The sequence below is a fragment of the Phocoena sinus genome, chromosome 1 (assembly GCF_008692025.1).
Source record: "Phocoena sinus isolate mPhoSin1 chromosome 1, mPhoSin1.pri, whole genome shotgun sequence".
Taxonomy (NCBI): Eukaryota; Metazoa; Chordata; class Mammalia; order Artiodactyla; family Phocoenidae; genus Phocoena; species Phocoena sinus.
The window spans coordinates 114154409-114180278 of record NC_045763.1 but is presented as its reverse complement, the minus strand read 5'-3'; the positions used below and the strand labels follow the sequence as shown (position 1 = coordinate 114180278).

General features: G+C 46.8%; 2 protein-coding genes across 10 annotated transcripts in view; one reads left to right on the top strand and one right to left on the bottom strand.

Annotated features, from left to right (window-relative positions):
• GON4L (gon-4 like) overlaps positions 1 to 17232 on the top strand; it is a 92126-nt gene extending 74894 nt beyond the window's left edge. For all 5 annotated transcript variants that reach the window (XM_032624252.1, XM_032624262.1, XM_032624226.1 and 2 more), the window contains 12 exons: positions 1016 to 2719; positions 3328 to 3583; positions 4188 to 4372; positions 5267 to 5464; positions 6683 to 6826; positions 11541 to 11684; positions 11787 to 11906; positions 13068 to 13181; positions 13741 to 13951; positions 15005 to 15632; positions 15725 to 15827; positions 16233 to 17232. In XM_032624252.1, the coding sequence (XP_032480143.1) occupies positions 1016 to 2719; positions 3328 to 3583; positions 4188 to 4372; positions 5267 to 5464; positions 6683 to 6826; positions 11541 to 11684; positions 11787 to 11906; positions 13068 to 13181; positions 13741 to 13951; positions 15005 to 15632; positions 15725 to 15827; positions 16233 to 16382 (3957 nt within the window). In that variant the 3' untranslated portion in view covers positions 16383 to 17232. The remainder of the gene's footprint in view (positions 1 to 1015; positions 2720 to 3327; positions 3584 to 4187; positions 4373 to 5266; positions 5465 to 6682; positions 6827 to 11540; positions 11685 to 11786; positions 11907 to 13067; positions 13182 to 13740; positions 13952 to 15004; positions 15633 to 15724; positions 15828 to 16232) is intronic.
• Positions 16664 to 25113, bottom strand: MSTO1 (misato mitochondrial distribution and morphology regulator 1). 5 transcript variants are annotated; one of them, XM_032624285.1, is made up of 14 exons: positions 21055 to 25109; positions 20809 to 20944; positions 20235 to 20304; positions 20064 to 20139; positions 19747 to 19801; positions 19522 to 19660; positions 19238 to 19355; positions 19026 to 19160; positions 18766 to 18918; positions 18332 to 18463; positions 18074 to 18258; positions 17527 to 17631; positions 17325 to 17437; positions 16664 to 17024 (listed from the first exon to the last, which is right to left on the bottom strand). In XM_032624285.1, exons 1-14 carry the CDS (start codon positions 21136 to 21138, stop codon positions 16813 to 16815), a joined length of 1713 nt encoding a protein of 570 aa, XP_032480176.1. In that variant the 5' UTR covers positions 21139 to 25109; the 3' UTR covers positions 16664 to 16812. The 5 variants fall into 5 exon arrangements, with proteins under 5 accessions (XP_032480176.1, XP_032480167.1, XP_032480196.1 ...); XM_032624276.1 differs by having other exon boundaries at positions 16760 to 17027; positions 21055 to 25106; XM_032624305.1 differs by having other exon boundaries at positions 16762 to 17027; positions 20235 to 20300; positions 20804 to 20944; positions 21055 to 21209.
• Between the last annotated feature and the right edge of the window lie 757 nt (positions 25114 to 25870).

Genomic DNA, 25870 nt, shown 5'->3' with positions numbered 1-25870 from the left:
ACATCTTCTTTATCCATTCATCTGTTGATGGACATTTAGGTTGCTTCCATGTCCTGGCTATTGTAAATAGTGCTGCAGTGAACATTGTGGTACATGTATCTTTTTGAATTACGGTTTTCTCAGGGTATATGCCCAGTAATGGGATTGCTGGGTCATATCATAGTTCTCTTTTTAGTTTTTTAAGGAACCTCCATACCGTTCTCCATAGTGGCTGTATCAGTTTACATTCCCACCAGTAATGCAGGAGGGTTCCCTTTTCTCTACACCCTTTCCAGCATTTATTGTTTGTAGATTTTTTGATGCTGGCTGTTCTGACCGGTGTGAGGTGATACCTCATTGTAGTTTTGATTTGCATTTCTCTAATAATTAGTGATGTTGAGCATCCTTTCATGTGTTTGTTGGCCATCTGTATGTCTTCTTTGGAGAAATGTCTGTTTAGGTCTTCTGCCCATTTTTGGATTGGGTTGTTCGTTTTTTTGATATTGAGCTGCATGAGCTGCTTGTATATTTTGGAGATTAATCCTTTGTCCGTTGATTTGTTTGCGAATATTTTCTCCCATTCTGAGGGTTGTCTTTTTGTTTTGTTTATGGTTTCCTTTGCTGTGCAAAAGCTTTTAAGTTTCATTAGGTCCCGTTTGTCTATTTTTGTTTTTATTTCCATTTCTCTAGGAGGTGGGTCAAAAAGGATCTTGCTGTGATTTATGTCATAGAGTGTTCTGCCTATGTTTTCCTCTAAGAGTTTTATAGTGTCTGGCCTTACATTTAGGTCTTTGATCCATCTTGAGTTTATTTTTGTGTATGGTGTTAGGGAGTGTTCTAATTTCATTCTTTTACATGTCCAGTTTTCCCAGCACCACGTATTGAAGAGGCTGTCTTTTCTCCATTGTATATTCTTGCCTCCTTTGTCAAAGATAAGGTGACCATATGTACGTGGGTTTGTCTCTGGGCTAGAAAGCCCAATTATTTTTACCAAATTCTGGCATGTGCTAGATCCGAGTGTTCTTGTTCCCAATAGGCCAGTCTTCCGTCCATCCAAGAGGAACTGCAGCGCATAGCTGATGATGCCAGAGAGGTAGGAAATGTGACCGGAACCACTGAGATCAACTCAGACCCAGGCCTAGGAAAAGGCAGCTCGGAACTGGGGAGCGAAACTCGGTACCCATTGCTACTGCCTAAGGGTGTAGTCCTGAAGCTGAAGCCAGTTGCCAACCGTTTTTCTAGGAAGGCCTGGAGACAGAAGCGGTCATCCGTCCTGAAGCCCCTCCTCATCAGACCCAGCCCCTCTCTCCAGCCTAGCTCCAGCTCTGGGAAAACAGCAGCTAGGTCAACTCAGTCAGAAGCCCCTCCGAGCAAAATGGTGGTCCCGATTCCTCACGTGATCCAGCCGGCCACTGTCTTACAGACAGTGCCAGGTGGCCCTCCACTGGGGGTCCCTGGGGGTGATAGTTTTGAGTCTCCAGCAGCGCTGCCTACTACGCCCCCCGAGGCCAGGACCAGCTTCCCTCAGCCTGAGCCCCAGACCCTGCTCTCCTCTGCCCCTGTGCCCAAGGTAATGCTGCCCTCACTTTCTCCTTCTAAGTTTCGAAAGCCATGTGTGAAACGGAGAGCCTCAAAGAGAAAGGGGGCCAAGGCCTCTCTCTGTCTGAAGCCTGCCCCCCTCATCCACCCTGCGCCTGTTATCTTTACTGTTCCTGCCACCACCGTGAAGGTTGTGAGCCTTGGCAGTGGCTGCAACATGATCCAGCCTGTCAGTGCAACTGTGGCGCAGAGTCCTCAGACCATTCCCATCACCACCCTCTTGGTTAACCCTACTTCCTTCCCCTGTCCGTTGAACCAGCCCCTTGTGGCCTCCTCCATCCCACCCTTAATTGTTTCTGGCAATTCTGTGAATCTTTCTGTACCATCTGCCCCAGAAGATAAAGCCCAAGTGAGTGTGGACATAGGTTGTCCTTTGGCTGAGGGGAAAAATGCCTTTCAAGGCCTAGAACCCAAATTAGAACCTCAGGAACTATCTCCTCTCTGTGCTGCTGTCTTCCCCAAAGAGGAGCACAGCCCAGGGCCTCCACCAGCAGACAGGGTGTGCCAGGAACAGTTGTCAGAGGGCAGTGCCTATGGCTGGACTCTTGTGAAAACAGAGGAGGGGAGGCAGGCTGCAGAACCACTGCCTCAGGGCTTCCAAGAATCTCTAAACACTTCCCCTGAGGATTTAGAGGAAATCATTAAGATGGAACCTAAAGACCCCGGGGAGGACATCTCTGGTGGATCCCCAGAGCAGGACAGCTGTGATGAAATCAAAGAAGAACGTGCTGTGGAATTGGACACTGGCTTCTCAAGTGAGGAGTCAAGCGGGCCTAGAGAGGTGAAGAAACAGACGGTCCTACAACAGGAGGAGGAGAGGGGTCAACCAGCTAAAACCCCTTCAGCTTCTCAAGAGCCTACTGATGAAGGAAACTCAGGAGATGTGAGCAAGGGGTCCCCAAGGAATGCTTCAACCTCCACTGACCCTGAAATGGTGCTTAGCAGCCCCTCAGGGAAGCCCGAAGACTTATGCAGTGTTGATGGTCAGTCAGTGGGGACCCCAGCTGGGCCAGAAACTGGAGGAGAGAAGGATGGGCCAGAGGAAGAGGAAGAAGAGGACTTTGACGACCTTACCCAGGATGAGGAAGATGAGATGTCATCAGCTTCTGAGGAATCTGTGCTCTCTGTCCCGGAACTCCAGGTGAGAGTTGGGGACTGTTCTCCAATATTTTGTGGACTCTATAATAGGTTTAGTTTACTGATAGGCCGCCTGCTTGCTTTTTGCACTATAGATAGTCCTAAAATCATTTTTGACTTTTTAAGGTATCACGGGACATAATTTGGGGCTTGAGGTGAGAGCAGAGGGAAAGAGTGAAATGTTACTTATTACATTGGACTTAAACTCATTTAAACATTAAATTGAATCACTTGAGCACAATTTAAATGACCCCCCCCCAAAAAATCATAAGTATGGACCCTGGCAAAAGAAAATTATCTTCAGCCTTGACCGTTCAAAATATAACTGCTTGGGAATTCCCTGGTGGTCCAGGGGTTAGGACTTGGCACTTTCACTGCTGGGGCCTGGGTTCGATCCCTGGTTGGGGAACTAAGATCCCGCAAGCTGCGCAGCGTGGCCAGAAAAAAAAAGCAAAAAACCCCACAAAACTCCAACACCCCCCCCCCAAAATCTGCTTCCCACCCCCCAATCAGTTAATTAACCTCAGTTTTCTCCTGAAAAAGTCTGTACAGTCAGCACTTGGTCAGCCACTGTAGATAGCTCTCTTGAACACTCTTTGGGGTGTTTTGCAGGAAACAATGGAGAAACTGACTTGGCTTGCATCTGAAAGGCGCATGAGTCAGGAGGGCGAGTCTGAGGAAGAGAACTCCCAGGAAGAGAACTCTGAACCTGAGGAAGAAGAGGAAGAAGAAGCAGAAGGAATGGAAAGCCTGCAGAAAGAGGATGAAATGACAGACGAAGCCATTGGAGACCCTGCTGAGAAGCCTCCTACCACCTTTGCCTCCCCCAAGACTGCTCCAGAAGTGGAGAACAGCAAGTCCCCACCAGGTGAGTTGGACAGGCCTGAATGGGGGCAGGTCTCAGGTGGCCTTATTGTCTCAGGGACATGTGCAGAATGGCTAGCTTATAAAACAGGTGCTAATTTCCAGAGGAAATCCTCTGGATCCCCCGCCAGTCACCCTTCCCCCAGACAGATGTTTAACCTGGTGCCATTGCAGAGAAGAGACGCTCAGAAAATTTAAATTTGGCTTTCATCAGCTGCTAGATTTGTACTCAGTTCATGCAAGTTTTTATACTGGTTCTTAATTCATCTGTCATGCATGAGGCCAAGAGTTATGTTCATTTCAGAAAGCACTGCTTATTCCTCACCAAGACATAGTCTCTTGAGAGCCCAACATCAGACCATACTCACTCTTTTTAGACTTCCATTTTCAATATGCAGTAGCTGGGTATCTCATTATCATGCTAGTTAATGCAGTTATGCTGCCGACTCTGCATAGGCCTGACTTGACGGGGACAGACGTGCCTCTCATAACATTTTTCCAACAGCTTTTCTCCCAAGTTACTACATAATATAGGATTTGGGTGGGGCGGTGGGATGGGGAGAGTAGAGGTTGCAGGGACAGACAGTTGTTTTCACATGTACTCTAAGGAGAGAACATCAAAGCTGCTGGAAAGGGCCGGAGCAATCATCGAGTTCGCAACAAGCGGGGCAGTCGGGCCCGGGCCAGCAAGGACACCTCCAAGCTGCTGTTGCTGTATGATGAGGACATCCTCGAGCGAGATCCACTCAGGGAGCAGAAGGATTTGGCCTTTGCTCAGGCTTATCTGACCAGGGTAGGCAAATGCTGCTTCCTGTTCCTGCCAGTTGCTTTCAGTGAGACTGCTTCTGTTTCAGGGGAGGTGTTTTTAAAATGAAGTATGCTTTTCAGGCTGCACAACAGCCTTCTATGCCTCTGCCTTTGTTTTCCTGGAATTACCAAAAGAGCTGTGTGAGAGAACTACAAGGACACCGACTTCAGTCCTAAGCAGATTTATTATTACTGCCTTAGCATATTACCCGTCTCTTGCCCAGAAATGGGGGAAAGGTGACTTCTACCATCATCAGTGAGGGGATAGGCTAATGAGGACCTTTACTGAGCCCTTGTCTTGAAAAGAAAGACATTTGGTACACTGGCCAGAAAGTGGGCCTCAGTGAGCTTTAGAGTCATGAACCAACCTGTTGGTGGCAGTGGTCCCTATCTCTCATTCTTTTGGTAACCACCTGGTTCCTTTATACCCCCAGCAAAATGGAGTACTAGCAGTGATAGTCATGGTTTTTCTTGTCTCCTAATATTTTACTAACATTCTTAATTTATGTGTTATTTATCCTCAGATGAGATCATGCTGAAATATACATACCAAGTCCTCCTTATATATCTCAGTATCGAGCTGAAACCAGGAAGGAGAGGTTAGGGTTGTGAGCTAGAGAAAAGCTTACCTGGTATTGTGGGTAGGGCTCTGGTCTCTAGAAAATGAAGGTTTTTCCATCCCCCACTGCCAGAAAAAGAGCTGTGCCTAGCTCATGGCCCTTTGTCTTCCATTAACAGATCTTAGGACCTGTCAGAGGAGTAGCCTCTGAAGGATAATTCCAGAGCTCTTTAACAGTAACTCCTCCTCCTCCCTCTGTCCCATTGTTTCTTGTTGGGGCCCAAAGGAAGGGTATTGATGATTGAAAGTCCTCCTGTATAGGTCCGAGAAGCCCTGCAGCATATCCCTGGCAAATATGAGGACTTCCTTCAGGTCATCTATGAATTTGAGTCAAATACTCAGAGGCAGACAGCTGTGGATCTCTACAAGAGCCTGCAAATCCTGCTCCAGGACTGGCCTCAGCTCTTGAAGGACTTTGCTGCTTTCCTATTGCCTGAGCAAGCCCTGGCCTGTGGATTAGTAAGTAGAGGGGCAAAGACAGCACACGAGGATTCTTGGGTCAGAGCAAGACTGGGATTGAATAGTGTTGATCAGCACTGTTCCAGTCTCCTGACTGCGTCCAGTCAGATAGCCTTCCCCTAGCCCAAGGTCATAAGAGCCTCCTTCTTTTCAAGGGATGATCTTCCCAACTTCTGTTCTCTCATTTTCTTTACATGTAAAATGAGGGGGGTTTTCCTTTGTTTCCAGTGGAGACCTTAGGTAAATCATATGCCCTTTGCTTCTCACTGTTGTGAAACAGGCATTCATTCAACAAATATTTATTGAGTACCTACTATTTGTCAGGCAAAGTTCTAGGTACTAGGGATATAGTAATTATAAAAGACTAAAATCCTTGCCCTCATGGAGCTTATGTTCTCATGGGGAAAGTTAGGTGATAAACAGTAAGACATATATATTGTAAATATATATATATATATATATATATAAATAATAAAAATGATAGTGTATATATAAACAGTAAAATATATATAATGCTTTATAGTGAGAATGTTGCAGTTTTATACACGGTGGTCTGGGAAGGCCTGTATGGTAAAGTGACATTTGAAATGTTGGAGAATAAGTGTCTGAACATGAGGAATATCCCACTAGTTCTGGGTGTCTGTCAAGATGGATAAACACAGGAATAAAGGATATAATGAGATTATTTTGAGAGTCTTAAAGCAGTTAAACGGGAATGGTATGATTATACATAATCTTCCCTTCCTGTATCGTTATGCGGATCAAATGAGTATATATGTGAAAATTCTTTGTAAACGGTGAAATGTGTCTGATCTCACAATCCATGAAACAGTAAGCAACTTGAGATGTATAACTCTTGAATCTTTCATTTACATCTTAGTTTTCTTGGGTTGGTAGACCCCAGTGACCCAAGGTGGATAGATGCTAGAGTCTTTAAAAAAAAAAAAGATCTCACAGGGAATTCCCTGGTGGTCCAGTGGTTAGGATTCGGCACTTTCACTGCCAGGGCCCGGGTTCAGTCCCTCATTGGGGAACTAAGATCCCACAAGTTGCGCAGCGTGGCCAAAAGGAAAAAAAAACGATCTCACAGTTGTAAACCAGAGCCTTGTTAGTCCCCATGCCCCTAGCATATTTTTCTTGCTTCTTATGCTTAGAACCCTCAAGTCCTGCGCACACTGTATAGATGACTCCTCTTTTGCCCTCTTTCCACTCTTGTAGTTTGAGGAGCAGCAGGCTTTCGAGAAGAGTCGCAAGTTTCTTCGGCAGCTGGAAATTTGCTTTGCAGAGAACCCCTCACACCACCAAAAGATTATCAAGGTCCTCCAGAGCTGTGCAGACTGCTTGCCCCAGGAGATCACTGAGGTATTCTTTCCTGTCCTGCTTCCTTTCCATTGTCACCTGGGCTTTAGGCCCTTCATTCTCCCTTCCCTAACCTATTTCATATCCTCTTGCTTCTGAGTGGTGGACTTCGTGGAGGGGATGAAGAAGGCAAGGAATTTTTAGGCTTACCTAAAGCATAAAGCACTGGGGTGGGGTGGTTGTCACCTGAAACCAAAGCCTGACTGCTCCTCACAGGCTTAGGGGTGCCGTAAGTGCCCTGGAAGGGAAGTTCGAGGAAGGAAGTGATGGTCTGGGTGGCGGGTATCGGGAGGATTGGGTTGCTTCCTTGCTCTGCCTTGAGTTAGTGCCTGAGCTGGACATCGGTAAGGCAGGGATAGAGAGTGGTGTCACTGGGAATCAAACCTGTTAATAATACAGGCATACCTAGCCAAGACATGGAAGCAACCTAAATGTCCATGGACGGAGGAATGGATAAAGAAGATGTAGTATATATATACAATGGAATATTACTCAGCCATAAGAAAGAATGAAATAATGCCATTTCCAGCAACATGGATGGACCTAGAGATTGTCATAGTAAGTGAAGTAAGCCAGACAGACGAAGACAAATATCATGTGATGCCGCTTATATGTGGAATCTTAAAAAAAAAAAAAAGAAGAGAAGTACAAATGAACTTATTTACAGAACAGAAATAGATCCACAGACATAGAAAACAAACTTATGGTTACTAAAGGGGAAAAGGGGGCGGGGGACGGATAAATTAAGAGTTTGGGATTAACATATACACACTGTATAAAATAGATAACCAACAAGGACCTACTGTATAGCCCAGGGAACTATACTCAATATTTTGTAATAACCTCTAAGAGAAAAGAATTTGAAAAAGAATGTGTGTGTGTGTAAACAGAATCACTGTGCTATACACCTGAAACTAACACAACATTGTAAATCATCTATACTTCGATAAAAAAATATACAGGCATACCTTGGAGATATTGCAGGTTCAGTCCCAGACCACCACAATAGAGTTATCATATAGAGAATATTGTTATAGAGAATATTGCAATAAAGTGAGTCACACGAAGTTTTTGGTTACACAGTGCATGTAAGAAAGAGTTATGTTTACACTATACCTTAGTCTATTAAGTATGCAATAGCATTATGCTCTAAAAAATTTACACACGTTAAGTAAAACATGCTCACCGTCTGTAAATCAACTGTACTTCAATTAAAAAAAGTGCTGGGCTTCCCTGGTGGCGCAGTGGTTAAGAATCCGCCTGCCAATGCAGGGGACACGGGTTCGAGCCCTGGTCCGGGAAGATCCCACATGCCGCGGAGCAACTAAGCCCATGGCCCACAACTACTGAGCCTGCGCTCTAGGACCCGCGAGCCACAGCTACTGAAGCCCGCGCGCCTAGAGCCCGTGCTCCTCAACAAGAGAAGCCACTGCAATGAGAAGCCCGTGCTCTGCAACGAAGAGTAGGCCCCGCTCGCTGCAACTAGAGAAAGCCTGCACACAGCAACCAAGACCCAACGCAGCCAAAAATAAATAAATTAATTTAAAAAAATGCTAATCATCATCTGAGTCTTTAGCAAGTTGTAATCTTCTTGCTGCCGGAGGGTCTTGCCTCAGTGTCGATGGTGCTGACTGATCAAGGTGGTGGTTGCTGAAGGCTGGAGTAGATATGGCAGTTTCAAACAACAAGGAAGTTTGCTCCATCGATTGGCCCTTCCTTTTATGAATGATTTCTGTATAGCCTGCAATGCTGTTTGATAGCATCTTACTTACAGTAGAACTTCTTTCAAAATGGGAGTCAGTCCTCTCAAACCTTGCCACTGCCTTATCAACTAAGTTTATGTAATATTATGTAGTATTATTATGTAATATTCTAAATCCTTTGTTGCCATTTCAACAATCTTCACAACATCTTCACCAGGAGTAGATTCCATTTCAGCAAACCACTTTCTTTGTTCATCTGCAAGAAGTAACTCCTTATCTGTTCAGGTTTTGTCATGGGATTGCAGCAATTTAATCCCATCTTCAGGCTCTACTTCTATTTCTAGTGCTCTTGCTGTTTCTAGCACATCTGCAGTTACTTCCTCCACTAAAGTCTTGAACCCCTCAAAGTCATCTGTGAGAGTTGAAACCAACATCTTCCAAACGCCTGTTAATGTTGACTATTTTTACCTCTTCCCACGAACCACGAATGTTCTTAATGGCATCTGGAATGGTGAATCTTTTCCAGAAGCTTTTCAATTTCCTTTGCCCAGATCCATCAGAGGACTCACTATCTGTGGCGGCTGTAGCCTTATGAAATGTAGTTCTAAAGTACTAAGACTTGAAAGTGGAAATTACTCCTTGATCCATGGGCTGCAGAATGGATGTTATGTTGGTGGGCATGAAAACAACAATCTCTTTGTACATCTCCATCAGAGCTCTTGGGTGACCAGGTGCATTGTCACTGAGCAGTAATATTTTGAAAGGACTCTTTCCCGAGCAATAGGTTTCAACAGTGAGCTTAAAATGTTCAGTAAACCATGTTGTCAACAGATGTGCTTTCATCCAGGCTTTGTTGTTCCATTTATTTATTTATCTAATAATTAAAAAAAAATTTTTGGCTGCGTTTGGTCTTCATTGCTGTGCGCAGGTGTTCTCTAGTTGCGGCGAGCGGGGGCTACTCTTCGTTGTGGTGCGTGGGCTTCTCATCACAGTGTCTTGTTGCAGAGTACGGGCTCTAGGCACGTGTGCTTCAGTAGTTGTGGCTCACGGGCTCTAAAGCGCAGGCTCAGTAGTTGTGGCACATGGGCTTAGTTGCTCCGCGGCATGTGGGATCTTCCCAGACCAGGGATCAAACCCGTGTCCCCTGCATTGGCAGGCGGATTCTTAACCACTGCGCCACCAGGGAAGTCCCTGTTGTTCCATTTAAAAGAGCAGAGGCAGAGTAGATTTAGCATAATGCGGAAGGACCCTAGGATTTTTGGAATGGTAAATGAGCATTGGCTTCAACTTAAAGTCACTGGCTGCATTAGCCCCTGACAAGAGAGAGTCAGCCTGTTCTTTGAAGCTTTGAAGCCAGGCATTGACTTCTCCTCTCTAGCTATGAAAGTCCTAGATGGCATCTTCTTCCAATAAAAGGCTTTTTTGTACACTGAAAATCTGTTGTTTAGTGTAGCTACCTTCATTAATTATCTTAGATCTTCCGGATAACTTGTAGCTTCTACATCAGCGCTTGCTTCTTCATCTTGCACTTTTATGTTGTGGAGATGGCTTCTTTCCTTAAACTTTATGAACCACCTCTTCTAGCTTCAGAATTTTATTCTGCAGTTTCCTCACCTCTCTCAGCCTTCACAGAACTGAAGAGAGGGCCTTGCTCTGGATTAGGCTTTGACTTAAGGGAATGTTGTCACTGGTTTGATATTCTGGTTTGATCTTAGACTACAAAAACTTTCTCCATGTCAGCAATAAGGTTGCTTTAGTTTCTTATCAGTTGTGTGTTCACTGGAGTAGCACTATTTAATTTCATTCACAAACTTTTCCTTTGCTTTCAAAGCTTGGCTAACTGTTTGGCACAAGAGGCCTAGCTTTTGGCCTGTCTTGACTTTAGACATGCCTTCCTCACTAAGCTTAATCATTTCTAGCTTTTTCTTGCGGTACGCGGGCCTCTCACTGTTGTGGCCTTTCCCGCCGCGGAGGACAGGCTCCGGACACGCAGGCTCAGTGGCCATGGCTCACGGTCCCAGCTGCTCCGCGGCATGTGGGATCTTCCCAGACCGGGGCACAAACTCGTGTCCCCTGCATCGGCAGGCGGACTCTCCACCACTGCGCCACCAGGGAAGCCCCATTTCTAGCTTTTGATTTATAGTGAGAGATGTGCGACTGTACCTTTCACTTGAACACTTTGAGGCTTTGTAGGGCCTAAGTGTTCAACTGAAATTGGCCTAATTGTCTCAGGCATAGGGAGTCCCAAGGAGAGGGAGACAGATGGGGGAACAGTTGGTCAATGGAGTAGTCAGAACACATACAGAGTTTTATTTTTTAAGTTCTTCACTTCTCATATGGGTGTGGTTCATGGTGCCCCCAAACAATTACAGTAGTAATGTCAAAGATCACTGATCACAGATCGCCATAATAAATATAATAATAATGAACAATTTTGAAATGCTGTGAGAATTACCAGAATGTGACACTGAGACATGAAATGAGCAAATGGTGTTGGAAGAATGGTCCTGATAGATTTTTTTTTTTTTTTTTTTTTGCGGTACGTGGGCCTCTCACTGTGTGGCCTCTCCCGTTGCGGAGCACAGGCTCTGGACACGCAGGCTCAGCAGCCATGGCTCACGGGCCCAGCCACTCCGCGGCATGTGGGATCTTCCCAGACCGGGGCACGAACCCACGTCCCCTGCATCGGCAGGCGGACTCTCAACCACTGCGCCACCAGGGAAGCCCTGTCCTGATAGATTTGCTCGACACAGCGTTGCCATGAACCTTCAGTTTGTAAAAAACACAGTATCTATGAGGTGTAGTAAAGCAAAGACACTAAAATGAGGTCTGCCTGTACCCCTGCTTTGTAGGCAAGTGAGGGAGAGGAAGTTTAAGAGTTCTTAGCTATCAAAGAGAGGCTTCTGTGTGTCTCCCAGTTAACTAGGAAAATAGAACGCAGAAGTATGTGGATTTGGAATGGTGGCCTAGAGAGGCTCTGGAGACTTTATCTTTCCTTCTGCAACTCTCCCCAGCTCAAGACACAGATGTGGCAGCTCCTCAAAGGCCATGACCACCTACAGGATGAGTTCTCCATCTTCTTTGACCATTTGCGCCCAGCAGCTAGCCGTATGGGTGACTTTGAAGAGATCAATTGGACTGAGGAGAAAGAGTATGAGGTACAGGCTGTGAGGCTGCTGTAGGGTTGTGAAGGGGGAAGGCCGTGTGTAGGAGGGATATCTGCCCAGAGTCTGTGTTGAGTGGCACCAACTCCTCCCCAGTTTGATGGCTTTGAAGAAGTGGCACTGCCTGATGTGGAAGAGGAAGAGGAACCTCCCAAGATACCCACAGCCTCAAAGAACAAAAGAAGAAAAGAGATTGGGGTCCAAAATCATGATAAGGTACACCAGGTTGTTGGGGATCATCCATCTTTCATGAATCAAGCCTTGAGTTTTCTGTCTGAGTGGTTCTCTGGCTTAGGGCGGTGCAAAAGCCTCTGTGATCTGAGGCAGTCATGGAGCAGGAACCAAAGGTCAGGCTGCTGTGGACATGCAGAGCCCATGGGAAGAACGGTGCAGCTGCTGAAGAGGTCCCACCCATGATTGCCTCTCTAGCTCAGAGCTATTTCTCTTGTCGTTGGGTCTTCTTCCTTTCTGTTCTTGTGAAAAAATAGAACCAGGATTCATCATTTTAATAATAATGACAACAGCTAATACTGAGCTGTGTTCCAAAGTATCACGTGTCTCTTACATTTTACATGGACTATTCACTCGTTGAACTCTCACAATAACCCTATGAAAAGATTGCTCTTGTTTGCATTTTATAGAAGAGGAAACTGAATTACAGAGAGGGGCCGTTGCCAGGGTCTCATGTTTAATCAGGGGCAGTGCTAGGATCTGAGCCTGCGTTGTCTGGCTCCAGAGTCTGCTTGTACTCACTGCTGTCTATTGCTCTTCAAGAAGTAGTCTTTTTAGTCCATTTCCCTTTACTACATGTCTTGTACTCCTTCTTCGGGAAAACTGCTTCTTAGTAGCTGAATGACCTTGGGCGATTTATTTAATCTCTCTTTGTTTCAGTTTCTTCATTGTCAGTGGGGATAGTAATGGTACTTATGTCTTGGGTTTGTTGAACAGAGAGTATCATTGAGTGAGCCTTCCATATGTACAAAGCCCTCTCTCAAGGGGATTGGAGGAGAGGGGAGAGCTCAAGGAACAGGGAGACAGAAACAAAGACAGACGAGTGAGTAGATCATATCTCATGAGGGAGCTCTCCAGTGACTTTGCCTCAGATTATATTTCACTTAAATATTTCTTGAAACATCTGGGCAGTTGGGATATGTCAGTCTTTGGGTCATTTACAGATTGTTTCAGGGATTCATAGTAGGCTTTAGTTGAGTTTGGGCATTGATTTCCCCAGGCAACGTGAAGAGATGGTGTATAATGAAAGAGAAAGGAAGCGGGGAAGGGGGTCAGGGGGCAGGCTTGTTCAGATGGCTCACAACTTAGCTCCCTCTATTGGTACCAAAAATGCTTGGCAGTTAACCAAGCCCAAGTGTCTCCTAGGAGGCTGAGTGGCCAGATGGGGCCAAGGACTGTGCCTGCTCCTGCCATGAGGGAGGTCCTGACTCCAAGATGAAGAAGAGCAAGAGGAGAAGTTGCAGCCACTGCAGCAACAAGGTGAGGAGGGAACTGGTACCAAGGGGTATCAGAGCTGCCTAGGGCAACCCCCAGGTTGCCTTGCTGTTTGGGGTATTGTTTGCTACCACAGATGTGTACCTCATTGAATTCCTAAAAAGATTACATGGGGATAAGTAATATGCCGTACACATACACATTAGTGTGTGTATGCAAAATAGAATCTTTAAAAATATATGTATAATGGATTTTGCTTTTTAAAGAGAATCTTGTAGGTGAAGCTTTTGGAATAGGGAAGAATCAACCAGTTCATATATTTCCCTCGTAGATTTTTTTTTTTTTTAATGAAACAAACCTGTGTGAGGAAAATAGCCTAAAGGTAATGCTGGTTCTCTAAAGTAGGGTTGGTTGGCAGCAGAAATACAGTCCTTGGTTAGAGGATTGGTAGAATCCAGCACTCTTTTTGGGGCCATTTACAATTGTTGGAGCAGGCATGCATGTTGGTTGACTTGCTGAGCATCATGGCAAGGTTTCTTCCTTTGGTCGGCCCCTAAGACAAAAGAGGTCAGAAGACCCTTGACCCAGAAGGCCATCCCTGCAGGTCTGTGACAGCAAATCCTACAAGAGCAAGGAGCCCCATGAGTTGGTAGGCGGCAGCCCCCACGGAGAGGCCAGTCCCGTGCCTGGTGCTAAGGAAGCTGGGCAGGGCAAGGACGTGATGGAGGAGGAAACCGCAGAAGAGCGAGAAAGCACTGAGGCAACCCAGAGCAGGACTGGCAGGAGTACCAGAAAGGGAGAGATGCCTGTTCCAGGTGAGTGAGCCAGCTGCCAGCCCAGCCTTTCTCCCTTTATTTCTGTCTCATTCTCACATACTTCAAGCAAGAGCGTCTTTGAGCCTGGATAATATTAGTCTTTTCTTTTCTTTTTTTTTTTTTGCGGTACGCGGGCCTCTCACTGTTGTGGCCTCTCCCGTTGCTCCGGACGCGCAGGCTCAGTGGCCATGGCTCACGGGCCCAGCCGCTCCACAGCATGTGGCATCTTCCCGGACCGGGGCACGAACCCGTGTCCCCTGCATCGGCAGGCGGACTCCCAACCACTGTGCCACCAGGGAAGCCCTATTAGTCTTTTCAAGGATGGACTACCACCTCTTTTACTAATAAACCAGTAGGAAATCCTTACTGTCCAGCCTTAATTTTCTTTCCTGTGGCCTCAATCCTCTTGCAGAAATAAGAGTGCTACAAATTGACACGATCCAGCATTTTCTTTTTTTTTTTTTAAATATAAATTTATTTATTTTTGGCTGTGTTGGGTTTTCGTTGCTGCGCACGGGCTTTCTCTAGTTATGCGAGTGGGGCTACTCTTCCTTGCAGTGTGCAGGCTTCTCACTGCGGTGGCTTCTCTTGTTGCGGAGCACGGGCTCTAGGCGCACGGGCTTCAGTAGTTGTGGCTTGTGGGCTCTAGAGCGCAGGCTCAGTAGTTGTGGCTCACGGGCTTAGTTGCTCTGCGGCACGTGGGATCTTCCTGGGCCAGGGCTTGAACCCGTGTCCCCTGCATTGGCGGGCGGATTCTTAACCACTGCGCCACCAGGAAGTCCCAGCATTTTCTTCTTGTGTTCCCATTCCTGAACCCCTTCCCCTTGTCTCCATATCCTCTGTGGTCTGCATTCTAAAGCCTCAGCCATTCTCAGCTTTGGCAGTCGGACTTCATATCTTTATATAAGTGACCCTAGCCCCCACCCTCACCTCACTCTTGGACCTAAGAACTTTATCACGGTAGCTTGCCAGAGCGACCCCGTGGTAATTTGTGTCCTTAGATGCATTGTTACACTGTCCATACCCTTAGATCCTTATTTTCCTCTTAAACAGGATTGGCAGCAGGGAGCACTTTGCTGTCTCCTCAAGAAGTGACTTTTACAGACCAGCTCCTCCTCGATGGCCCACCGCCCTGCTCACCAGAGACTCCTCAGCTTCCCTCCAAAACTGGAACTGTGCTGTGTGCTGTTAGGAGTAACCAGGCTGGGCCTGAGGTTCTCTCCTGCCCCAGGGCATCCCCCAGACTTCAGGATGAGGGCGAGGGCCATAAGCCAGGGCATGAGTCACAGGCTTCCATGCTGGTCTGGAATGCTTCAGAAACTGAGAAATTGCCCGGAACCGTTGAACCCCCTGCTTCCTTCCCGAGTCCTGTTTCCTCACGGACCGGAGACTTAGGAGGAAGACAGGTGTCTGGGAAACCAGATACTCAGGAGAGCTGGCTGCCTTCCAGTAGAGCTGGGGTGACAGCGGATGGGGTGTCTCCTGTCCATGAATCTTCTTCATTAGGTACTGACACCTCGGAGACTTCTCCCAAAGCCCCTAGAGGAGGTTTGGCTAAAGACAGTGGAATACAGGGAAAGGGTCCAGTGGGGGAGCCACAGACGAAGGCCACAGAAGCTACAGTGTGTGCCAACAACAGCAAGGTCAGCTCCACGGGGGAAAAGGTTGTCCTGTGGACAAGGTAGGTGGGGATGGATGTGTGAGCGTGTTTACAAAGTGCATGGAGCACACCCACGTTACTGTTTTAGATTAATTGCCTTATGTGGATTCCAGGGAAGCTGACCGTGTGATTCTGACCGTGTGCCAGGAGCAAGGAGCACAGCCGCAGACTTTTAGCATCATCTCCCAGCAGCTCGGAAATAAGACCCCTACTGAGGTAAGTAGGGGAAACTCTGCTAGAGCTTCAAGCTCCAGAGGAACCAAGGAAAGGAAGAGGACAGGTTGGCCAACTAAGAGGTGATTGGTGATTATAAAGGTCTGCCCTGAGGAGGACCTTGACTTGTCAGCGTGGTTAGTCGTAGCTCTAGAAGAGAGAGGGCATTGAATTTTGAGGTAGAAGCCCCAGGGACTGCATTCTAGTTTTGTTTTTAGAAGGAATGTGACTTTGGGCAAAATGTTTAGCCTTTTAACCTGAGTTTCCTTATCTGTAAGGAGGCCACAGCCCTCACCGCCTTACTGTGTAGAACAAACAAGACTGTTCAAGTTGGTATATACAGTGCTTAGTAAATGTTAGGATGTTACTAACTTAAGAAAGGTGAATGCGAGCCTCCTCTCCTCCCAGGTTTCCCATCGTTTTCGAGAACTCATGCAGCTTTTCCACACAGCCTGCGAGGCCAGCTCCGAGGATGAGGACGATGCGACCAGTACCAGCAACACAGACCAGCTGTCTGACCACGGGGACCTTCTGTCTGAGGAAGAGCTGGATGAGTGAGGCCCTGGGAGCGTGAGGGTGTCCTCTGCACAGGATCGAATCCAACAGGCACCCTGATCGGGGGAAGGGTGGCTGTACTTGGCTTGTAAAACCCTTGAGCTCAGTGTGAGGAGCTGGCGGAGCAGGGGGCCAGGGACAAGGACAACGGCAGGCTGGGGGTTGGATGGCCCTGCCATCCTGTGTGTCTTTTATGAAGACCTTAGAAATCTACGTTGTAAAGAACATTGAGGGAGAGTGCAGCCCAGTTCCTTTTCTGTGTGTTTTTTTTCTTTTCTTTTTTGTCTGGTGGTACATATTTATTGTTGTGTGATCTGATCACAGTGTTTCTAAATGTGATAAATGCATATGTTGGTGTAGCCAGTCCAAAGACACTGAGCTCCTGCATCCAGCAGTTTTTATTGTAAACTAGCTCTTTCCTTTTCTTGGAGCTTTAGTCCATGAGGCTGTCGCCACTCTGGTAGCACTGGGCCAGGCTGCGTAGCTCCTGCAGCGTCTCCTCTAGGTCATCCTGTTCCACTCCAGCGTCCATGAAGCTGGCCCAGCGCCGCAGGTCGAGTTTGGCGAGATCTTTGGCCAAATCTCCCAGGGTCCGGTTCAAGGATGAAGAGGAGCAGAGGGCCCCGAGCACTGGGATGCTCTCCACTGCTGCGGAGGGAGGGAAACGGGAACCCTGTGAATGGACCACTGTTCTACCCTCGGTCTGTTGCACACACACGGAAGTCTGGGCCTCTGGTAGACTTGATTATATAGTCAACTCAATAAATTGTGTGTCCTCTTCCCTTTGTAAACCAGCACTCCAGAGGAAGAACACTTCTCTCAGGAGCCATAGAGTGAATAAAGGAGTGTTAAACTGGGAATTTCCCAAGTACCTTATCCAGGAAGGGGTATAGTAAAACTCTCCCATGCTTGAAAACCTCTTGGTTTTCCTCACCTACTACATACCTGCCCCTGTTGGCGGACCATCCAGAACCAAACCCTGCTGGCTGAGGCTTGAGGAGAAGAGGTAGGGGTAAGGAGGAACCACCTTACAGGGAGTCAGCAGCAGATGAGAAGAGCTGTGGGGCAAGAGGACAGCAGCTGAGTGAGAAGAAGTCAGGGGAGGCGGCAGGTCTGGGAGGGGAGCGGGGGCAAGGATTATACTGACCTCCTGACTCGAGGCTGCTGCTGCTGCAAGTACTGGGCCAAGACTTCTTCCCCGGTGGTGCACGCATGGAGCGGGGAGGGCAGGGGTGTCCCTGGGGTGAGCTGACTGCCAGAACAAAGCCAAAACGACCTTTAATCTGTGGCAGCACGAATGAGAAACTAGGACTTAGGTTCTCAGGCCATCAGCTGGATCGGGATGCTCACAGCCTTTGTTTTCTTTTTTTTTCTTTTGCTGTACGCGGGCCTCTCACTGCTGTGGCCTCTCCCACTGCGGAGCACAGGCTCCGGACGCACAGGCTCAGCAGCCATGGCTCACGGGCCCAGCCGCTCCGCGGCATGTGGGATCCTTCTGGACCGGGGCACGAACCCGTGTCCCCTGCATCGGCAGGCGGACTCTCAACCACTGCGCCACCAGGGAAGCCCCTGTTTTCTTTTAAGTGGCCCAGAGGGAAGGAGAGCAGGGCAGTGCCATTAGAACACCCAGAGGTATGAGAAAAGGATGTGAAACAGAAGTCTGACAAGGGCTCCTAAGGACCACCAGCCCTCACCTGGTGTGGCATGCTCTGTCTAGACCCCTCAGCACCACGGACTGGGCAAAGCAGCACGTTCCAGAAGGGTCCCCACATGCAGACAGTGGGGTCCATGGGGTGGCTTCTCCAAGCTGCATCAGCGTATCAGGGAGGGACTGGCTTGGAACTAGGGGGAAGGGGATGGTTGCTCCTGCTGTGACCACCTAAAGATAAGGAAGAAATCAAGTTATAGAGCTTTTTCTCAGCTCTGACCCATCTCCTCACAAAGCTTAATACCTTTTTCCCAGCGAAGTTCAGCATATCAGCCAGATGAACCATGGAAACTGGTGAGGAGCATAGGCGATAAGGAACAGTGACTGTGTCCAGGGCTGTAGCCAGGATGGCGCCACAGTGGAAGGGCAGAGCGGCCTGTAAAGAGGATACAGAGAAGAGCACTTGGCCTTCTGGGTGTGGAAAAGAGAGTGTGGAGGCAGAATAGTAATGGCAGAGAGGCCCGCATGCGTTGGGACAAAGCAGGGGTGTGTTTGGCCCAGGGCTGGATAAGCATAGGACAATGTCATCTAAGAGGCCACATCAGAGCCGAGTTCAAGCTGAGGCTTCAAGAATAGAGCCAGTAGCAGATAAAGGCTGACTCGGCGAGCGCGTGTGCGTGCGCATGTGTGTGTTGCCCTGTCACTAGCTGCAGTCAGAACAAGAGCATGGAGCCTTACATCATATTGCAGGTGAGGGAAGTTGACAGGTGGCTCAGGTTGCAGCCCCAGGCTCCCACCCAAGGATAAGGGGCAGACCAGAGAGCTGTGAGCAGACAGGTGCACCAGACCGAAAGCTGTGTTTAGCAGACGGTAGATGTTTTTCTGGGGCTCCTGGTGAAAGAAACGAGAGTAGTTTGTTCGAACCAACTTTCTCACTGGGCTATCCTCATTTCTCCCTCCTTACCCTGTGACCGTTTCTCCCCACAAGAACTACTCACCCCGAGGCGGTACGGACCAGGGAGCAGGCCCCAGGTTATTATTCCCCGCCCTGAATACTCGTCTTGTAGCAACTCTGCGGCCTTGGCGCCTACCCCAGAGAAGCCATTGTGCAGGTCACACAGGATCTGGAAGCCCTGGAGAGAGGTGAATGGCGAAAGTCAGCAGGATGAGGGGAGTTTCTACCCAAGTGCCCGCCATGCCACGCAGCTACCTGCAGGTAGTCGCATTCCTCCACGTAGAAGTGCAGCCTGTCCTCCAGCTCTTCCAGGTACTTGTGTTCCTTCAGGATACTCTCCCCTTGGCCAAAAGCCTCCAGGCGACCTGCTTCCCTGCCATGCATAAACACAGTCCAGGATTTACAGGACTCCCCCACTTCCATCCCTCTGCCCAAGAGCTCTTGTATTGGAGGAGGGCAGGGAAGATGGCCTCAAGAGCCTCATCCAACATTAGTGGGGACCCAGTTTCTTGCCTCACAGCCTCTGGGGCCCTCCATACCCATCATGGTTGTACTTCTGAATCATACAGATGCTCCGGGGATGGAGATGGACTCTGAGAAAGTCTGACCAGACTCTGATGCTGCCCTCTGTGGGGATAACTGGTTTTGGAGTTGTAGTGGTGGTGAATGGTGGGGGACCTGAAGAAAAAGCAGAGGAAACGTACCTTTCTCCATGTTCCTGCTCTGCCCCACTCCCCATTTTGCAGTATCTGGAGAAGTCTCACCTTTGCCATTGGGAATGGATTTGACCCTCCAGATACCATCACTATTCAGCACTCCCTGGGCGGGATGAGAAAATCTACATTTAGGTCCAGGCCGTCTAGACGCAAAAGTTGATTTATCCTCCCTGATTTTGCTGGCCACACCCTACAACCTCCTTTCCGTTCACGTACTCACAGTCCTTTAGTAGGAGAAAAAAGTGCTTTTCCTCAAAATACCATTCTAGGGCATTTAAGATGGCTAAAATTATCTTTTTCTCTGCCCCAGTGGAGGCACTCTGGTTGTAGCACTGGGCTTAAAAGTTCAGGGCAGAGGCCCTCACCTCTGCACTCAGGAGGTCCTGGAGATAAGGGTTCTTGGGATAGATTTCCTCTTTGTGTGTGGTGAGCTTCCCTTGCCTGAAAGAAATTGGAGATTGATCATAGTGTCAGTTTCCCTGAGTTCTCCAGCTTGCTATGCTCCTTCCCAACTCCTCTCCAAACATCACAAGTACCATGCTATTGCAGCATCTAGCTGTTTGTCCCTGTAGAGTCCACCTTCTTGTTTTAGGGAGCTCAGACTACCTGTACAAAAATAACAGACAATGTTAGGTAAAGCCCTGTCCCTCCAGTCGTTCAGCTAACCTTCCTCTGATCACCTGACAACCTGCTGTCATCATCACTCCAGCGCTTTGGCCCTTCCAAGCTTTCTTGATTAGACATGGGTTGAAAAAAACCCTTGCCTAGGAGAATGTAGATTCCATCCTTCATTTCCCATCTTAGTCCTTAGCTTTGGGACCTGGGCAAAGACCACACCCAGTGGTTCTACGGGAGCGCCACAGTTCAACATCTCACTGTGTCTAGGGACAAGTAGCCCATTCCAGAGATAGCTCTTGAACGGAATAAAATTTTGCTTTCTTGCGTCCCCTCAGGTGTTGGCATACTGTGGTTAGCTCTCCTTGGGGCTCCTCATCTCTGGTCCTTCAGCCTAGTATAGTCGGGGTCAAGGATCTTGACGCGAACGGATGCTAGAGACTCCACACGCGAAGGGGAACACTGGGAATTGGCTGACTCCAGCCACCACCTAACCCTTCAGATCCATGAGTATGAGTCTCGGCGTGTAAGTCTCTTGGCCGTGTAACGTCCGGCCGGTCCGGTACAGGACGTCGGGGCACAGCTCTCCCGGCGGTTCTTTGGCATCGGTCGGCCTGCACAGCGCAGCATCCTGGGGAGGCACAGAGGAAGGACTGGACTCGGGTGGCGAGAGGAACAGGCCGGAAGCAAGGACTGGAGATCCGGAAAGGTTCAGCTGAGGCAGCCGCCCAGAGACCTTACCTGCTGGTTCCACCAGTGCGCTCCCACGAAACCCGCAAAATGTCCCAACTGCAAAGTGAGCACCTCCCGGGAACCCCTCGCCATGCTGCGCGGCTCCGCTGGGTAGCACAGCCACAGCCTGCCCACTCGCTGCTCCTTGCCGATTGGCTCAGCAGACTTGTGGGTGGGGCCTCAGTCCCGGCGTCCTATTGGCCCATAAGCACATCCTTTCCCATAGGATAAACGATTCGTTGGGCTTTAATGACCCCGCTCCTCATACCCCGCCTCTTCCTGGCGTGGAACAGTCTTGCTTATCAGTCTTAGTTGTCGAGGGGTGGGGCGCAGTGGCGCAGGCCGGAAGTTGTGGGCACCAGGGCTCTAGCGCCGTGCTGGAGCGTTCTTGGTGCTGGGTTCTCTGCATACCCCGGTGGGGTTCCTGGTGCGGCTCACTAAAGATTCTCCTACCTACTCCTGACGGCTCTTGCAGCTGTTGTGCCTTTTTTCATAGGATACTTCTGCTGGCTAATAGCGACTCAGGCAAAAAATAAAACCTTGCCAGAAAACTAGACGCTACCCTAAAGCCTCACATGTGTCCTCTCCTTCCTGTCCAAAACTCACAGCCTTCCTGACTTCTAACCCTGTGGACTGGCTCGCTCTATCTATGTATATAATGTAAGTCAATCCGAGTACATATTCTTTTGCGTCTGCCTTTTGCTCAATATTGTTAACTTCTTCCCTGTTCTTGCATATACTTATAGTTCATTTTCATTGCTTCAGAATGCCATTGTAGAAACATACCTCAAATGATCTATTCTGCTGATAATGGACTTTGGAATTGTTTCCAGTTTGGGGCTATTAGGTGCTACAGTTAACATTCTTGTGCCTGTGGACATGCACACATTTCTGTTGTGTATCTACCTAGGAGTGTAATTGTTGGATCGTAAGGAGGGGAATGTGTGAATATGGTAAATAACACCAAACTTTTCTAAATTTAGTTTCACCACCAGTGTAGGAATGTTTGCAGGTGATGTTCCATAACCTTGCCACCATTAAAAATTTTTAGTCCATATCATTGGTTTTAGTTTTCCTGATTATTAGTGAGATTGAGAGCACCTTTTTATGTTTATCACCATTAGAATAGCCACTTTTGTGAAGTGCATGTTCAAGTCTCTTGCCCATTTTTCTTTTGGGTCATCTCAACCATTTGTAGGAGTAAGTACTTTATTCTGAATACAAGCCCTTTGTCAGTTACTTGTGTTGAAAATATCTTCTCCCACTGAAGTATATTAACTCTCCTGCTATGATTGTCTATCTCCTTGTAATTTTGTCAGTTTTTATTTTCTTAGGCTATGTTATTACTGCATACTACTTTACAGTTTTATTTTCCTGATGGATTGAAACTTCCACCATTATAAACTATCCCTCTTTTTTCAAATAATGCTGTTTTACCTTAATATCTACTTTGATAGTAATATAGATGAACCAGCTTTCTTTTGGTTAGTGTTTGCACAGTGTATCTTTTTTTGACTCGCAACTTTAATTTGTCTCTTGAAGACAATATACTATACGCCAGAAGCAAACACCAAGTGGGATTATACATGCATGTGCTTTATTGGGGAAATGCCTGTGTGGGAACATCTCGGGAAACCAGAAGAGGCTAGGAGAGTCTCAGACCTTGATGAAGGTATGAACCCGTTGAAGAATAGAGGGAAGGAAGAAATCTGACCGCAGTTTTTTTCTTTTTAACACCCTTATTGAGGTATTATTTATATACAGTAAATGATATTGAGGTGTCACTTACATCCATCTTAAGTGTATGATCTTGTAAATAAAGAGTTGTGCAGTCATCACAATTCAGTTGTAAAGCATTTACATCATCCCCAAAAGATTCTTCCTGTGTGATTACAGGTAAACCCTGTTCCTACCTCTAACACCAGCCAACCACTGATCTACTTTTGCCGTTATAGATTTGCCATTTCTGGATGTTTCATATAATCATACAAATGTATTTTTGTGTGTTTGGAGTCTTAGCCTAAGGTTTTTGAGTTCCCATGTTGTAGTATGTATTAGTATTTTGCTCATTTTTGGTTATCCGTTTACAAGTCGATGGATATTTGGATTTTTTTAAATTTTTAGCTATTATGAATAATGTTGCTATGAATAGTCTCATGCTGCTTGAACACAAGTCTTTGTGTGGACATATTTTCATTTCTTTAGGGTAGATACTTAGGGGTGGAATTGCTGGGTCATGTGATAACTTCGTGCTTAACATTTTTAGGAACTGCCAAACTGTTTTCTAAAATTATATTTCCATTTTATATTTCCACTGGAAATGTTTGAGGGTTCCTTTTCTTTTTCCCTGCACCCTGCAGCTTATGGGATCTTAGTTCTCTGACAAGGGATTGAACCCAGGCCCTTGGCAGTGAGAGCACCGAGTCCTAACCACTGGACCACCAGGGAATTCCCATGGAGGGTTGCTTTTTCTCCACATGCTCCCCAACACTTGTTATTGTTGTCTTTTTGATTTATAGCCATTCTAGTGGGTGTGAGGTGGTATCTTACTGTGGTTTCGATTTGCTCCTAATCAGTAGTGATGTTGAACATCTTTTCATTATCCTGTCAGCCACTTATATGTCTTTTCTTTAAGTTTTTAATTTTAAAAAAAAATAATTTTTGGCTGCGTTGGGTCTTCATTGCTGTGCACGGGCTTTCTCTAGTTGTGGCGAGCGGGGGCTACTCTTCACTGTGGTGCACGGGCTTCTGCTTCTCATTGCAGTGGTTTCTCTTGTTATGGAGCACGGGCTCTAGGTGCGTGGGCTCAGTAGTTGTGGCTTGTAGGCTCTAGAGCGCAGGCTCAGTAGTTGTGGCGCATGGGCTTAGTTGCTCCGTGGCATGTGGAATCTTCCCGGACCAGGGATCGAACCTGTGTCCCCTGCATTGGCAGGCAGATTCTCAACCACTGCACCACCAGGGAAGTCCCCAGAATTACTTTCTTAATTTCATTTTTGGATTTTTCATTGCTAGTATAGAGAAATACAATTGGTTTTTGTATATTAATCTTGTAGTATTGTTGTGACCTTGTTGAACTTGTTTTGAGTTCTAGTAGATTATTTTGAGATTTCCTAAGGTTTTCTATATACAGGAATATGTCATCTGAAAAGAAAGAGTTTTGCTTCTTACTTTTCATTCTGAATTCAGTCCACCTGAGTGATGAAGAAAAGCCCCAAGAGACCAGCTGTGCAGCAGGCTTAGCATAGAGACAAAAAAAAATTGGGGCATGAGGATCGGGTCTGCAGTAGAAGGATCTTAAGAAAAAAAGGGGACTGGATAGGGTAGATTATGACAGAGTATTTGGAAAAAAATTAAGAATCCATATTTAGCAAATTGCAAAAGTAATGAGGCAATTCTTCAGTAAGGATTTTGTACATAAATGATAGTATAGTCATACAGCTTACTATTCCACATTCATGAAAGAGAAGAAGGCATATTGATTATGAGCTTGGCCTTCCAAAGATGGAAGCCAATTTCCTAGCCTCATTTACAGTTAAGGATCAGGCTTGTCAATCAGATTCAGGTCCTGTCCAGTAAGTGTCTGGTAAGGGTAAGAGCAGTGGCATCTTGCTTTTTTTGGGAGGCAGCAGCACTGCAATTTCTGGGGGCTAGCTGCCATTATCATTAGTATAGGCTGCAATGTCAATGTTCATAGTAGCACTGGTGACTTTATCACAGCAGACCCTCCCCTGTTGTGGTCAGGATGTTGTCTGTGGCTGCTGAGCTTGTGACAGTGTCCCTCTTGGAGGTTCTGTGTGCTATTTCCTTTTCTTTTTAAATTCCTTAGAGCAGGCACTCGATTTATAAGAAAAACTCCTGGCAGGTACAATTTCCAAGATACCTGGAAACACCAAGGTATAGAAGAGTAAGTACACTATTGTGTTTAAAAAAACGTGTGTTATTTTAGAATTTTGTCTCTATAATTTGATTGCCTCTAGAAAAGGGAGCTGAGAGAAAACGAGCCTGATTTTCCATGAAATGTTTTTGTATGGTTTGAACTTTGTAACCCATACATGGCAAAAATAAAGGCATAGTGAAGCCACTGAATGACATTAAGGGAATTGCACGATGTGCTGTGTTTAGAGAGCTCACTCAGGCAGTCCAGTGAAAGACTGGAGGGAGGAACCAAGGGTAGTTGGCAGAGAAACAAATTAGCAAATGATTATAGTAACTCAAACAAGAAGCGATGGGGTTATGAAAGGCAGTGGTAGTAAGGATGGAGAGGAGGCAGTGAGTCTGAGCTACTGAAAAGACAGATCTCAAGGCTTGACTATCTGTATTGGGAGGTGTATCAGTCAGGGTTCAGTCAGAGAAGCAGAACTGTATTAAAAGGGATCTGTTAAATGGGTTCACACTTTCCAACTGTGGGAGCTGGTTACGCAGTCTCTATAAGGCTGTTATCTTTGAGTCTGATGCTAGAACATCAGTTAGCTAAAGTGTCTGGGGATTGGGTCAGGGATGGAGGTTTTATTTTTGACAGGGAATCCTTGAGGAGGATAGGGTAGGGGCAGCTGGCTCTCTAGTGAAAAATGCTGATATACATTCAGACTCTCTTCTCATAGTAATTGTTCAAATAAAGCATTAATAAAATCCAAGTTATAAATAGTAGCTACCTATCATTTAATGGGGGCCTACTATGTGTGAGGCACCTGACATTTATTATGTGATTTAATTCTCACAAAATCCCTGAAAGTTTGGCATTATTATTACCTTTACATAATGTAAAACAGAGATAAGGTAAAATTAGAGAAGGAAATAGGCTCAGACAGTTAGCTAATAAGCAGCA